The 12,593-nt window shown below is 42.1% G+C and overlaps 1 protein-coding gene across 1 annotated transcript in view; it reads left to right on the plus strand.

The window, feature by feature from the left end:
- PTPRG (protein tyrosine phosphatase receptor type G) overlaps positions 1-10,750 on the plus strand; it is a 392,251-nt gene extending 381,501 nt beyond the window's left edge. The window contains exons 26-29 of the mRNA XM_039734146.1: positions 693-839; positions 1,578-1,720; positions 4,752-4,887; positions 5,595-10,750. Coding sequence (XP_039590080.1) covers positions 693-839; positions 1,578-1,720; positions 4,752-4,887; positions 5,595-5,741 — 573 coding nt within the window. The 3' untranslated portion in view covers positions 5,742-10,750. The remainder of the gene's footprint in view (positions 1-692; positions 840-1,577; positions 1,721-4,751; positions 4,888-5,594) is intronic.
- Positions 10,751-12,593: the final 1,843 nt, after the last annotated feature.

Below are 12,593 nucleotides of genomic sequence, written 5' to 3' on the forward strand. Positions count from 1 at the left end.
GCTTTGACAGCTGTTTTAAGGAACAGCTTTGACTTACATCCTGCCAGTGGGGCTACTTCAGCACTGAACTTCTTCCAGACTTCCCAGTCTCACTGAGGTTTTACAGAGTCCCTTCAGTAGAGGTGTTGTGCTGCAGAACTTGCATTAAGTATAGCCAGTGTTTTTTTCAAGGCTAAGAACATTTGGGTTTTTCTCTTCCACTTCACTCCTCTGCTCAGTCCTAAAAAATCAAGAGCTACATAAGTATCCATCAATCCCCTGCCTCGGCCTGATCCACAGACCTTGAGTTTTGGATTAGACCACAATAAACACAAATTAAAAATAACAAGTCATTAATTTTTAAAGGTCAGTGAGGTTTTTCTAAACAAATATCTGACTTTCAAACAAAACTGTGTAGGCAGGAGGTCATAAAGCCTGGGATACTATACAAAGGTTAAGTATGAGCGAGCTAAGATAGCCATTTCCCTGTGAAACCAATTAAAAAGCAGATGTTACCTGTTTGAACACACAAAGGGAGGATCTGGCAGGTTTACTGCCTACTGTAATAGTAAATTTGTTTTAGACAGAAGTGTTTTTTAAAGGTCAGTTCCTGATCATCTCTATTTATCGAAGCAATTTTTTGATCCACTGGATTTTTCAGTCACACCGGGGTATCTGGAAGGCTGCAGTAGTGTGTTCTTTCATTTCTCCAGGCAGAAGATGAGTTTGTATACTGGCCAAGTCGTGAGGAATCCATGAACTGTGAGGCCTTTACTGTGACCCTTATCAGCAAAGACAGATTGTGCCTCTCTAATGAAGAGCAAATTATCATCCATGACTTTATCCTTGAAGCTACCCAGGTAAAGTAAACCTTCAAATGTGGGTCTTAGCTTTTCACCAAAATTATATTGATGCCATTTAAATACAGAAAAAGAAGAGTTCAGAAAGTTTTTGAAAAGGATTTATTTGTAAATGCATGTGGATGCATGTTTCTCTCAGGGGAAAGATATTCTCACTGGCTCCTTCTCCCTCTCATATGTCCTACCTTCAGGTAGATTCCTCTAGCTAGTAAGGCTAGTATTCACTGTCTCTCTTGCTTGAAAGTGAAGACATGTGATTTTACCAAGGTGCATTGTCTTATTTCTGCTTACAAAATTCAGCATTTATAGTTTAATTGTTTGGGGGTCTTAACCAATCATAAAAATGTAAGCATGATTGTTTTGAACTGTAAACCTGCTTCAAGTTTGTTATCTGGATTGCAGCTGGACTTTGCTACAAGACATTCATTTGCAAGCCCATTTAAATTTGACTTGCTTGCTCTTGCTTGACTTTTGAGCCATAAAGACTCTGAGAGAGGTTTGATATGAGCCTTGAATTCAAATACAAAATCTTTTCTTGATTAAACATTTTGTCAAACTTGCATTATTTTATGGTGCTTACTGTTACAGAGATGCTGGAGCTGTGTGTCCTCTGTGTATGTAAACTGTTTGGAAGAAGAAAGTTTCCCCCCAGTTTGCAGTGAGGCTGTTTCTTCTCTGTCCCTGGGCTGGCTGCCTGTGAAGGGGAGGAAGCTAATGCCAGCTGGTTTGTCATTGCAGGATGACTACGTCCTGGAAGTCCGCCACTTTCAGTGTCCCAAATGGCCAAACCCTGACGCTCCCATAAGCAGTACCTTTGAACTTATCAATGTAATCAAGGAAGAGGCCTTAACAAGGGATGGCCCCACCATAGTTCATGATGAGTATGTCTTCACTTTTCTCCCATTTACGTGCAGATTGTACACTCAGCTGAAAGACACAAGTTAGAACTGATGTCCATTCCTGCATGGAGTAGGTGGGGTTTAATAGTCCAGGAGTAGGTGGGTTTAGTAGTCCAGGGAACAGGTTAAGAATATATAAACTTTCAAAGATGAGTTTTCAGTGGGCATCTGAGGCCAAATACATTTTGCTTGATGTAGTTTTTGTGTTGGTTATAATCTTAGGTTCTTCTGCTCCTGGAAAAATGCCAAGCAAATCCTACAACCTGTTTCAGAGCCCAGCAGAGCTTTGATTTAGATTAGTCTCTAAGCAGCCTAATATGAGCTGATGGAAACAAGTTTCAAAACAGCCCAGGCTCCTATCTAGCAGCTCAGGTTTCATGTGCCATGTAAGACAGAGCAAGCTCAGCTCAGCTGTGTCTCATGATGAGCAGCAAAAATATCTTGTGACAAAGGGCCCAAGTCTTCTAAAAGCAGATTTATTCTTCCTCCTTTTGCTTCCCAAAAAGTATCCCAAGGGGCCCACACAGTGCCAAGTGGGAGGGAGGGGGCCCACTAACTCCAGGCCAGCATGCCCCAACATTTGCCTCTTTTGTAGCACAGTGGTGAGCGTTGTCTCACCAGCTATGCTTGATCACCAGTTATAAAGAGTGCTAAATACTGCATTGCATATTATTACTTGCACACATTAGAGCTGCAGAATGCAAAATTGCACTGAGACTGGAGCCTGGGTCTGACCTGATTTCCTTGGTGGTCTTTTTCCTGGTGGGCAGAGCACTTCCTGGAGTCATTCTGTGCTTAAAATCCCAAGGAAGCCCAACTTCTGACAGTGCTCATGTTGTCCTAAGAGCAAGCACCAAGCCAGCACAAACTCTGCTCCACCTGCAGCCCCCCTGCACTGCAGCCTGTTAGACTTTGCCACAGAACAAAATCGGTGGGAATGTCTTGGGAATCTTTGCAAATCCTCTCTGCCACGCTCTGGTGTGTCAGAGCAGGCACTGTGCTGGTGTCCCAGGAGGACATTGATACCCACCAGTGCTGCTGGAGCTTTTTCTGCACATCCAGGTTTTGCTGCTGGTTTTTCCCAACTGAGTCCTGCAAATGGTGCCTTGGGCTGCAGCAAGGAGTTTTTCTCCCACCACCTCCTCCTGCCTTGCTTATGCAGACTTTAAGCTCTGTTGCCTTTCACCAGCACTGATTAATTCCAGGCTGGTTTTAATATTCATGCTTTGGGTAGTCTGAAGTGAAGTTTTGCTGCTCTTGCAGTATTTAAGATTATGTTTTACAAAATTAGAAACATTATTGATTTGGGCATTTCATTGCTAGATGAAAAAAGAAAATCAAAATTGCATTCCAAGCAATGCTGAGTCATTCTTTCTGTTCATTGCTTTTCTGGTTTATTTGTCATATTCAATGATTTTATCTTTATGCCTAATACATAATGTGGATTCTGCTTTTAATTGGAGTCTAAGGAAATGTAGCTGAAAATGAAAATTTCCCTTTGCTACAAGCAACAACTATATCACATAATCTACTAATAATTACAACTGCAGATTAATTCCAAATATATGAATTTGCAGATAACTAAATTTATGTGGTATTTAGGAAGTACATGGTGGGATGAACTAGATAACATTTTTAAAAGTTCAGAAATTCCAACTTGAGACAGTTGTCAAGATTTTTAAATGTAACTGCCCAAGTGTAGGCAACTACATAAAGATCTGCTGCATAATTTTCTGCAAGAAAAGTCTTCAGATTGTTAGGATCTGGAAATTACCAGCCCAAGTGAAAATTATGCTATTACAGCCTCCTCAGAGGGATTTAGTTGTGTCCTGTCAAGTACATGCACCGGGCACTTTGTCCACTGTCCCTGTAGATGAGGCACAGCCACCTGTATGGTGCTGCTTCTCCTCTAGACCTTACATCCAGTAGAGCACATCCACTGTGATCTGAGTTCTGTTTCCCATTTCTAGGGAAACTTAGCTTGAGTTTGCAAAAACCATGTAAAATTAAGTCAGCAAATGTCTTGATTTCCATGGGAATGCTGTACAAATCATAGAGGTAATTTTGCAATACAAGATGGTATTGCAGCATTTGCTGATTATTTCAGTTTTCATATAAAGCTCTCCAAGAGCAGGTCAGCACTGGTGATTCCATTTACCAATGGGAACATTTAAACAGATTTTCTCAAAGTCACAGAGCAGACCCATAGCACAGCCAGGACAGAATTTCAGTCTCCTGAGTACCAGGAGAGCAGAGGAGAGTGGAGGCTCCTCAGAAGCTGTTGTGTGGGATCCCTCATGCTGTGCCTCACACCTGCACCTACAGCCTAAGCACACCCCCAGGCTTGCAGCAGTGAGGTTTCTTCCTGACCAGTATCTCAAGGATGTCTCAAGGACTGTGCTCCTGATGAATAACTGCTGCTTGGGATTTTATTACATGACAACACAGCTTAGCTCTTCAAAATCTGTAATGTCTCCTGGGTGCCTGGCTCAGGGATGTTGCCTTTACCAATGAATCAGACCTAGGCAGGACTTTGAGATGTGCCCCAATTACTTGTGAGCACCACAGAGCTGTGTTAGTTTTCTGCAATTGTCAGATGTGGAGGAAGAGGCAAAGTCTCATTTCTTTCTAATCACTCATGTTTTGCTTGAGCTCCCACTAATGAATTTAAAATACACTCCACTGTAATGCAGATGCTCTCAGCTCAAGTGGTGTGGGAGAACTGATTTCAGTGTTACAGTCTCCAGGCTGGGTATTTTGGAATGGCTCCTGTTCTGCTGCTGATACAGTTCTTTCTGTTGAATAGTGCAGATAACCTGAGATTACTGGTGTACCATCAAATTTCTTCTATTAATTAAAATGAAAAAAAAAAAAAATAGCCACTATAAAACAAGCATTTATTAGATAAAAAGAGGAACTACAATAATGAAATGAGGCTATAACAACACTTTCATACTGTGTCAGTGCCCTGGTGTGTTTCTGAGTAACCCTTCATTTTGGTGTGGTTTTCCAGGTATGGAGCTGTGTCAGCGGGAACTCTCTGTGCCCTTACCACTCTGTCTCAGCAGCTGGAGAATGAAAATGCTGTCGATGTGTTCCAGGTGGCAAAGATGATAAATCTGATGCGGCCTGGAGTATTTACAGACATTGTAAGTCTTTAAATGGACTATAAATAGATGGTTTACAAGGTTTTCACCTGAGACCAAAAGCATGAACTAAAACATGTTCTGTGTATTCAAGCCCGACAGCATCTGCTACCAAGCAGAATTTACATTTGAACTTTTTTTTATGTAGTTGTCATTTTTTGCTAACCTCAAAGCCACACTGTAAGTCTCTGATTTGCACTTAAACTTATTTCTCATACTTTGGAGGGGAGCATCATACAAGCAAGTCCTAGCAGAGAAGGACCTTTCAGCTTGTCACCATCTGCCTGCCAGCCCCGTGAGCCAAGCTGTGCTCTTTAGATCTGGCAGGTTGTGGTTTGAAGGGATGATCAGGGCAGGTGAAGCTGCAGGGAGGCAAAGTTCTTCCCTGAGTGTCCAGCAAGAGCAGCCTCAGTGTGTGTGGTAAAAGGTCCTGGCACCCAGGGAGTGACCTGGGGCTGAGCTGTGGCCTCAGGTTTTGTCCTGCCCTCCTGAAGTGTTTAATAGTATATCAGAAATAATATAAACTACCCCAAATTGGAGTTTGGGTTGACAAGGTTAAACTGGATGAGCAGAGGTAATAGCTTTATTTCTTTGCTATGTGTTTACTTATGGTAATGAATACCCATGACCTTCCTTGGAAATGCCAAATTAAAGTGCCACTCATTTATGTACACTGAAAGGATTGAAATAAGTTGTTCTTTCTTTTCCAGGAACAGTACCAGTTTCTTTATAAGGCAATGCTAAGCTTGGTCAGCACTAAGGAAAATGGAAATGGTCCCATGACACTGGACAAAAATGGTGCTGTGATGGCCAGTGACGAATCTGATCCTGCAGAAAGCATGGAGTCTCTTGTCTAATTGGAAACCTGAAAAGGCACTTAATTTGTAGAACTTCTGAAGACTGAGTGAACTTTTTTGAGGCCTTTTTTGCCAGACTCTAGGTTATACAATAACCCAATTACTTTTTTACACTGATAAAAGTTTTGATATTTATTTTTTGCCATTTTATGTCTTAATGGTATCCTACTGAGCATTTGCACCTCTGTTTATTTCACACAGTGAAACGCAATTTTATCTAGTTTGCACTATATGATCAGTGTTACTGCCTATAATATCCTAATACAAGACAAGCCCTGATGTGACATTCCATGACAACAAACATTTGCTTTTTCTGTTTTGTTTAAATGCAGTGAAGTTTTGCTAACTACAGTGACCCTCGAATCTTAAATCTTGAATGCTAGGCCAGATGGATTCTTTCTACAACAGATACTGTACCCCCTTCATACCATATTTATTATTTAGTGATCATGTCAAAGTTTTGGTAACTTTGGTGTTCTGCATTCCAGTGGAGTGGATGAGCAGTGTTCATCCTTTCTTGACAAAATGTGGCAGGTGATTATTAGCTACAGTGAAGGTCTAACAGCCTTGTGGAGCTGAAACAATTATTTCTGTATTGTTTCAAATTACTGTGTTGTACACTTACAGGCCTGAGACTTACTTCACATGGAATATATTAATTACATACAATATAATTATAAATTAGATGCAATTCATATGTGGGATGCAGTGATAAGTTTTGAATTTACAGTTTCAAAGTTTCCCCATGTATTCAGGAAAATGATGATTTTGGTTTTTAACCAACCCTGTGATGGGAAAGTATTTTGGTTTTATTTTCATCGGAGCCAATACAGTGAGAAATCTATGACAACCCAAAATCAGACCAGTTTTCAGATATATTAAAGGTAGCAATATTTTACATTACTAAGCTATTCAATATTTTAAACACATCTAATTTCCTTACTATTTCTTGAATATGACCTCACACCTAATGGTATGTTACATGATGACAGGCGTTTCTTAATTTCATAACTGTTAGATGCCATTTTTACAGGTGTGTAATTTTCATACTTTAGTGCTAAAACATAAAGTACTGATCCATATTTACTGGTGAAGCAAACTAATAAAAAAACTACCTATAAAGTTACATTCTCCCTCTTTTTTTTTGCCAGACTAATTCTTTAGCAAAACCCTAGTTTATTGTGTTTTTCCTCCCATGCCAGTAGAATGGTTTCCCCCAGATTATGTCAGTAATTATTGTTTGGAGCATTTAAGTTCACATCCTCACTGGCTCCCTCTTCCTTTGTATTTGGTTGCAATTCAACAAGGTCAGTCCCCGTTTAACAAAAGAAGTAAGCACATGCTTAATTCTCCTGAAAAGTGAAATTAGTTGTGCCCTTCATAGCTTGGCTGAGTAGGGAGGGGTTGTTGAATCTGCCTGCAAAAGAAAATATGTGATTTCAGCCATCCTGACCCTTGCTGTGCAGTTAAAGGCACTATCCCTTATATGTGGTATTAATTTCTTCTAAACTACAGAAAACATGCATTGTAATTTTTCAGGACTTGTCAAAATACTACAACTTTTTTTTTCCCCATTTAAATGTAAACCCATTAATTTCTGACAGTCCAGTCTTGCTGAAATACAGAATTTGGCAAGGTTCTGTTTATTTTCACTCACAAGGAAGCTGAAAGCAAACTGCTTAAAAGGATATTGAGAGTAGATATGTTGGTTCAGAACCTCTTAAGGTGCAAACTGACACAGCCTCACTGAGAGCACAGGAGCTGTGCACACTGGTATGTGCTGACATTTGGCCTTTTATCTTAATAAGAGAAAGATTCAAAGTATTCAAGGATTCATCAGCAACCTTTTACACAGTCACCTTTTACTTCTCAGTTTGTTGAATCCCTCCGTCCAAGCAATCCCAATAATTGCTAATACCAAACAATTTAGTGAGCCCATGGTTTCAGTAAGGCAATCCCAAGCCCAGCAACAACTAGGCCAAATAAAATATGAGCAGAATGTTTTGAAATATTATAGTTTGCATCCCCTTAGCACTGCATGGAGGTGGGAGTCAGTAGGAGTTAGGACTGGCCCTCCAGTCACTACACCCCGGTAACAGAATGGTTTAAGTTCTCAAGTGCTGCTGCCAGCAAGGGCTGGAAGGTTTTGCTGAGTGGTTTTCTGGCCAGCCTGCACCAGCCTCAGGGGCTGCTGAGCCCCCCTGTGCCCCCAGCCCTGAACCTGGACCCAGCCAATGCCAGCTGGTAGCACAAAGGGACTCATGAGTTGGATCAGTTCAATCTAGAGGTATTTTAGGTTCCTGGGGAGATGTAGGGAAAAGTTAGAAACTCAAACCTTGACAACTAAGTGACACAAAGATTACTGCAGGCATCAGAAGGTTGGGTTTGTTCAGTACTTTCAGGTGATTACTTTTCATTTCAGTGGCATGATGGAAGATAACTGTGGTTTGTGACACACTGCTTGAATACCCTTGGTTTAATCCCTTACCTTCTCACAAGTTTTAAACATCAATGAGTGAAGGCTGCGGGGGTTGAACTTTGGTGGATGCTTTGGAATTCCATGCATTTGCATTGGCATTTTCCAACACCTGAAATACTTCTTTGGGGTTTAATCCATGGGGAAATTATGTACACTGATGTTCTATGAGTTCTCCATGGATTATTTCGTAAGGGAGCTCCAGCTGTAAGTTAAGTGCTGTGCTGACAGCCAGGTAGCCAATAGATGGTAGTGATACACGAGGTTTGAAGTGCTGAAGCTAGAAAGTTCTTGTGAAGGTCAGGATTAAGCACACAGAAGAGCCAAATCTATCCTCCTGTAAGCAGCTGCAGTTCTGCTCTCTTGCACAGGTTTGCACCCTTTCCTTGGGACTGAGTGAGTGGCAGAAGGAGCAATGTCTGCTCAGAGATGGGCACTGATAAACTCTCCTGATGCTCCCACGAGTGTCCGGCCCAAGTCCTGCTCTGGAAATCACCCCTCGGCTGTACCCAGCTCCTGCCATTCAGTCAGGATGTCTTTCAAGCATCAAATTTCCCAAGCAATGTGCAGGTCTGTAAATTAAGAGAACCTGAGAACATTCCTATATCACTGCAGAGTGTGGTCCTCAGCACCAGCCCTGAGAAATAAGGAACAGAAGGACTGAAGCACACACATGTCTGCATTTAGAAAATACCATTTCTCCATGTCTTGCACTGTGTCCTGTGCCCACAGACTGTGTGAAAGACATGAACTGTTCTTGAGACCATAAGAGCAGCCGAGCTTTCCAAGTGGGAATGCTTGGAAAGCTTCTGTGTCATCTGAACATCTGAAATAGGTGGCAGGCTCAGAATCATCCTCCAAACACTTCTGTGTGTGAGCTTTGCTTTGCTAGGAAGGTCTGGGGGAGCTGGTGGGACTGCTCAGACCACTGAGTCCTCTGCAGGCTCAATGTCTAAAGAGCATTTATTTTAAACAGTGTTTGTCCTTAGTATTTCAGTGTCTGTTTCCAAATGCTAATTTAGAAACAGGGAAAAAGAAAAATCCAAACCCCTTAACCTTGTCCTTGTAAGTGACGGTTTCTGTGCTGTGGGTCTGCTCTAGGTTAGTGGAGTCATTTACAGGATCTGCAAAATTTCACTTGTGTTTCCAGTTTCTGACTGCTCGAATTGCTTGAACACAGAGTGATACATTGGAACATTAGGAGAAGAATCTTTATGATACAGCACAACTGCCTTCTCATTAATCTTTTTTAAAGCTGATGTATTTTATTTAAAAGCTAAAAAGTATAGATATGGATTCTACCAAAGATACATGCTACTAATTCTCAGCAAAACAAAACCAAGTTAATTTAAAAAAAAAACTGTAGTTGTCTTGAAGATTTAGCAGTCTTTCTCAAATTCATGTCTCCTGACATCAGATCTTTTGTTCCGAAGTTTATGTTCAAATGGTGCCAGTGAACTTTTATATGAAGGGAAAATGCCTATTTGTTAATCTACCACATTGCTTTTCTTCTTTTTCTTTTTCTCTTTTTTTTTTCAGATGTAATTCACTGTTACCCTTTGCTCTTCTTCTCCTTGTTGCCATTCTAACAATGTGAACTGCATTGGCTTCACTTATCAAAGGAGAAGGAATGCAAAAGTAAGGAAAGAGAGGAACTGTAATAAAGAGATTTGGCCTCTACTTTGTCTTAGCTGTTAAACTGTTTTTAGTGTTTTTGTTAACTATTTGCAAAGGGAAGCATTTTCTACAGAGGATAATTAATTTCAAGAAAAATGTCTTGAGTTTTAAGAATAAACGTCTCCAAAAGAGGAGATAGTCAATTTTATACAATGTCACAACTCTCCAACATTTGGGGTAGTGACTTTTTTGTTTTGTTAGAACACTTGAGAATAGCAAGCAGCCATTGTTTCTAAAGACCGAAGCATTCATGTGTACTCCTATTTTCTTTTCCTTCATTTTTAAAATAGCAATGTCATTAAAACTGTAAATATTTTGTTGCTTAGATAAGCATCTTCTGGGAACTTTGTATCTATGGTATATAATCATAGAATTTTATATTTTCATATAAAGCTAATTTTTTTCTAGTTTCACCTCCTTCCTAGTTCTGTGGTGGTTATGTGACTACAAACCTTCTGTGTTTCAAGGTAGTGAGACGCCATCATCACACTCCAAAAAAGATTTCCACACATGTCATTTCTTTGGGGCAGTGATTGTGAAAATTGGATTTTTTTTTTTTTTGGATTCCATTGTCAGTGTGTGCAACAGAATTTAGACTTAGCTAGTCACTAGATACGTTTGTCTCATTGATCCATTCAGAAGAAAAATAAAAATGTGGTGTTTGGTTTGGGGAAAGGGTGGGAGGGAGTATTTTGAGGGAGACTTTTTGTTCATTTTTGGTTTTGTTTGGGGGCTTTTTGTAACTTGAAGAATCTTCTTTTTGTTATGTTAAACTATATCAAATCATTCTATTATAGTGTTATTTAATATGTAAATTGTATTGCTATACATAAAATAAAGTATGGTTTTTGATGTATTTACAGACTTCTTACTTATTTGCATAGGGTACACACAAGGAACAGATGCAGGAGTCAGTATTTCATTGTCCCAGGCATGCAGGAATGATGAGATCCAAGGCCTGCTTTAATTAGATCTCAAATTTCCAAGCAGTACTCAGCTGGGAGCTGCCAGTGACAGTGGAGTTCACTACTCCCTTCTTAATTGTTTCCAACTGTTAGCGAGCTGCCAGTAAATAACCCATCCCTTTCCACCAATGCTCCTCTCCAGACAACTGTGACCCATCAAAATCCCTTTTGGACAGGGGACTGTCTCCATTCTGAACAGGACCTCAGATCCTGAGCTTTCTTGCCAGCTCCTTTGACGTGCCCTTTGATCTGTTTCTGCCTCACCAGCCTGGAGGAGCAGGGGCTTCCCCCACGCCACCACCCTGTGATTTACTGTGATGAATGGCATTGCTCACTAACCCCAGCACTGTGGCAGGAAAAGCAAAGTACTCATTCCCAACTCAGACAGACTGGGGGGGACACAGATGTCCCAAATCCTAGAGAATGCAGCAAAAATCCCCCATGGAATGTGTTAGTAGTCACAGCTCCTTGCTGCTCTAGCCAGGAGCTGTCACTGAGGTGGACACACGTGGTGCCAATGATGCTCTGGGTCTTTTGCAACAAAACCTTGGCAGCTCCACACGCCACCTCCCATTCTGCTTCTGTGCTCAGGGCTGTGTTACCTATTTTTTTGTTCCTGGGGGGAAGCCACTCAGATTTGTGGACAGATTTTTTGTTGCAATCTGCTGCTGGCAGCGCCTTCAGAAACACAGCAGCACTCAGCCTCCAGCACCCGTACAGGGACAAAAACATCAATAAGTCAAACTGCTTGGTGATGTAAAATTGCTGATTAAAATCAATACACTACATCTGCTGCCTTTTGTGTTGCTGCATTCTCACCTGTAAGGTCTGTGTTCTGGTTGACTAGGTGGAAGAGGGATCCTGGAGCACTCACTGGATGGGGTCTGTGATCAGCAGGACACTGCACAGGGCCTGATGGCCCTTGCCAAGCCCCCACCTTGCAGGGTGCTCCCTCCAGCCCCTGCTCCGGGGTGCTGCCTCGTGGTGCACCCCAGGAGCAGCTCAACACCAATCCCCCCAGCAGGTCCTGCTGCCTCCTGGATGAGCAGCAGGGAGCTGCTTCCCAGCCCGCCACACCTGCTCCAGGGGAGGCTCCAGCACTTCCAGTGCCCTCTATAACTTTTCCAGGCCACCCAGGGGGAGCTTCCTCTGCCCAGCTTGGCTGCTTCACCTCCATGGAGAAGATGGCAGCCCCTGCCTGCACAGGTAGGTGGGCACACAACGCTTCACAGCAACAATATGGGAGAAGAGCTGTGTAAATACTGCTTGTCTGGGAAGTGCCTGAAGGATGGAGAGGATGGCAAGCTCACCACGAGCCAACCCCATCAGCTGCAGAGCAGACACATGCAGGTCTGGCAGGTCTACACTGGGACCAGGTAAGGACACCTCCCAGTCTGCTCACAGCAGGGTTAAAACCATCTCACTTTGGGAAGGGAGAATCACACCAAAAAAATGTATCCCCACTGAAGGCAGACAAAAGGAGGTCAACAGGGATGATCAGTGAGCAGGAAACCTGAGCCAAGACAGGATGAACTGGGGCATTGCCTAGTGAAATAGTGGAGGGAGAGGGCCTGGAAGAGGCAGGAGCAGAGAGGCTGTGAGGCTTGTCTCCTGAATCACCACTCCTGAAGGAAGGCTGTAACTGTCCCTACATCTTCAATAGATACTACAAAAACCAGAGTTTGGCAAGCCACAAGGAAGGTAGGGGTCAGGCAGTGGGAACATGACCTGGGG

Source organism: Passer montanus, unplaced genomic scaffold (genome assembly GCF_014805655.1).
Source record: "Passer montanus isolate IOZ18808 unplaced genomic scaffold, ASM1480565v1 scaffold9, whole genome shotgun sequence".
NCBI lineage: Eukaryota > Metazoa > Chordata > Aves > Passeriformes > Passeridae > Passer > Passer montanus.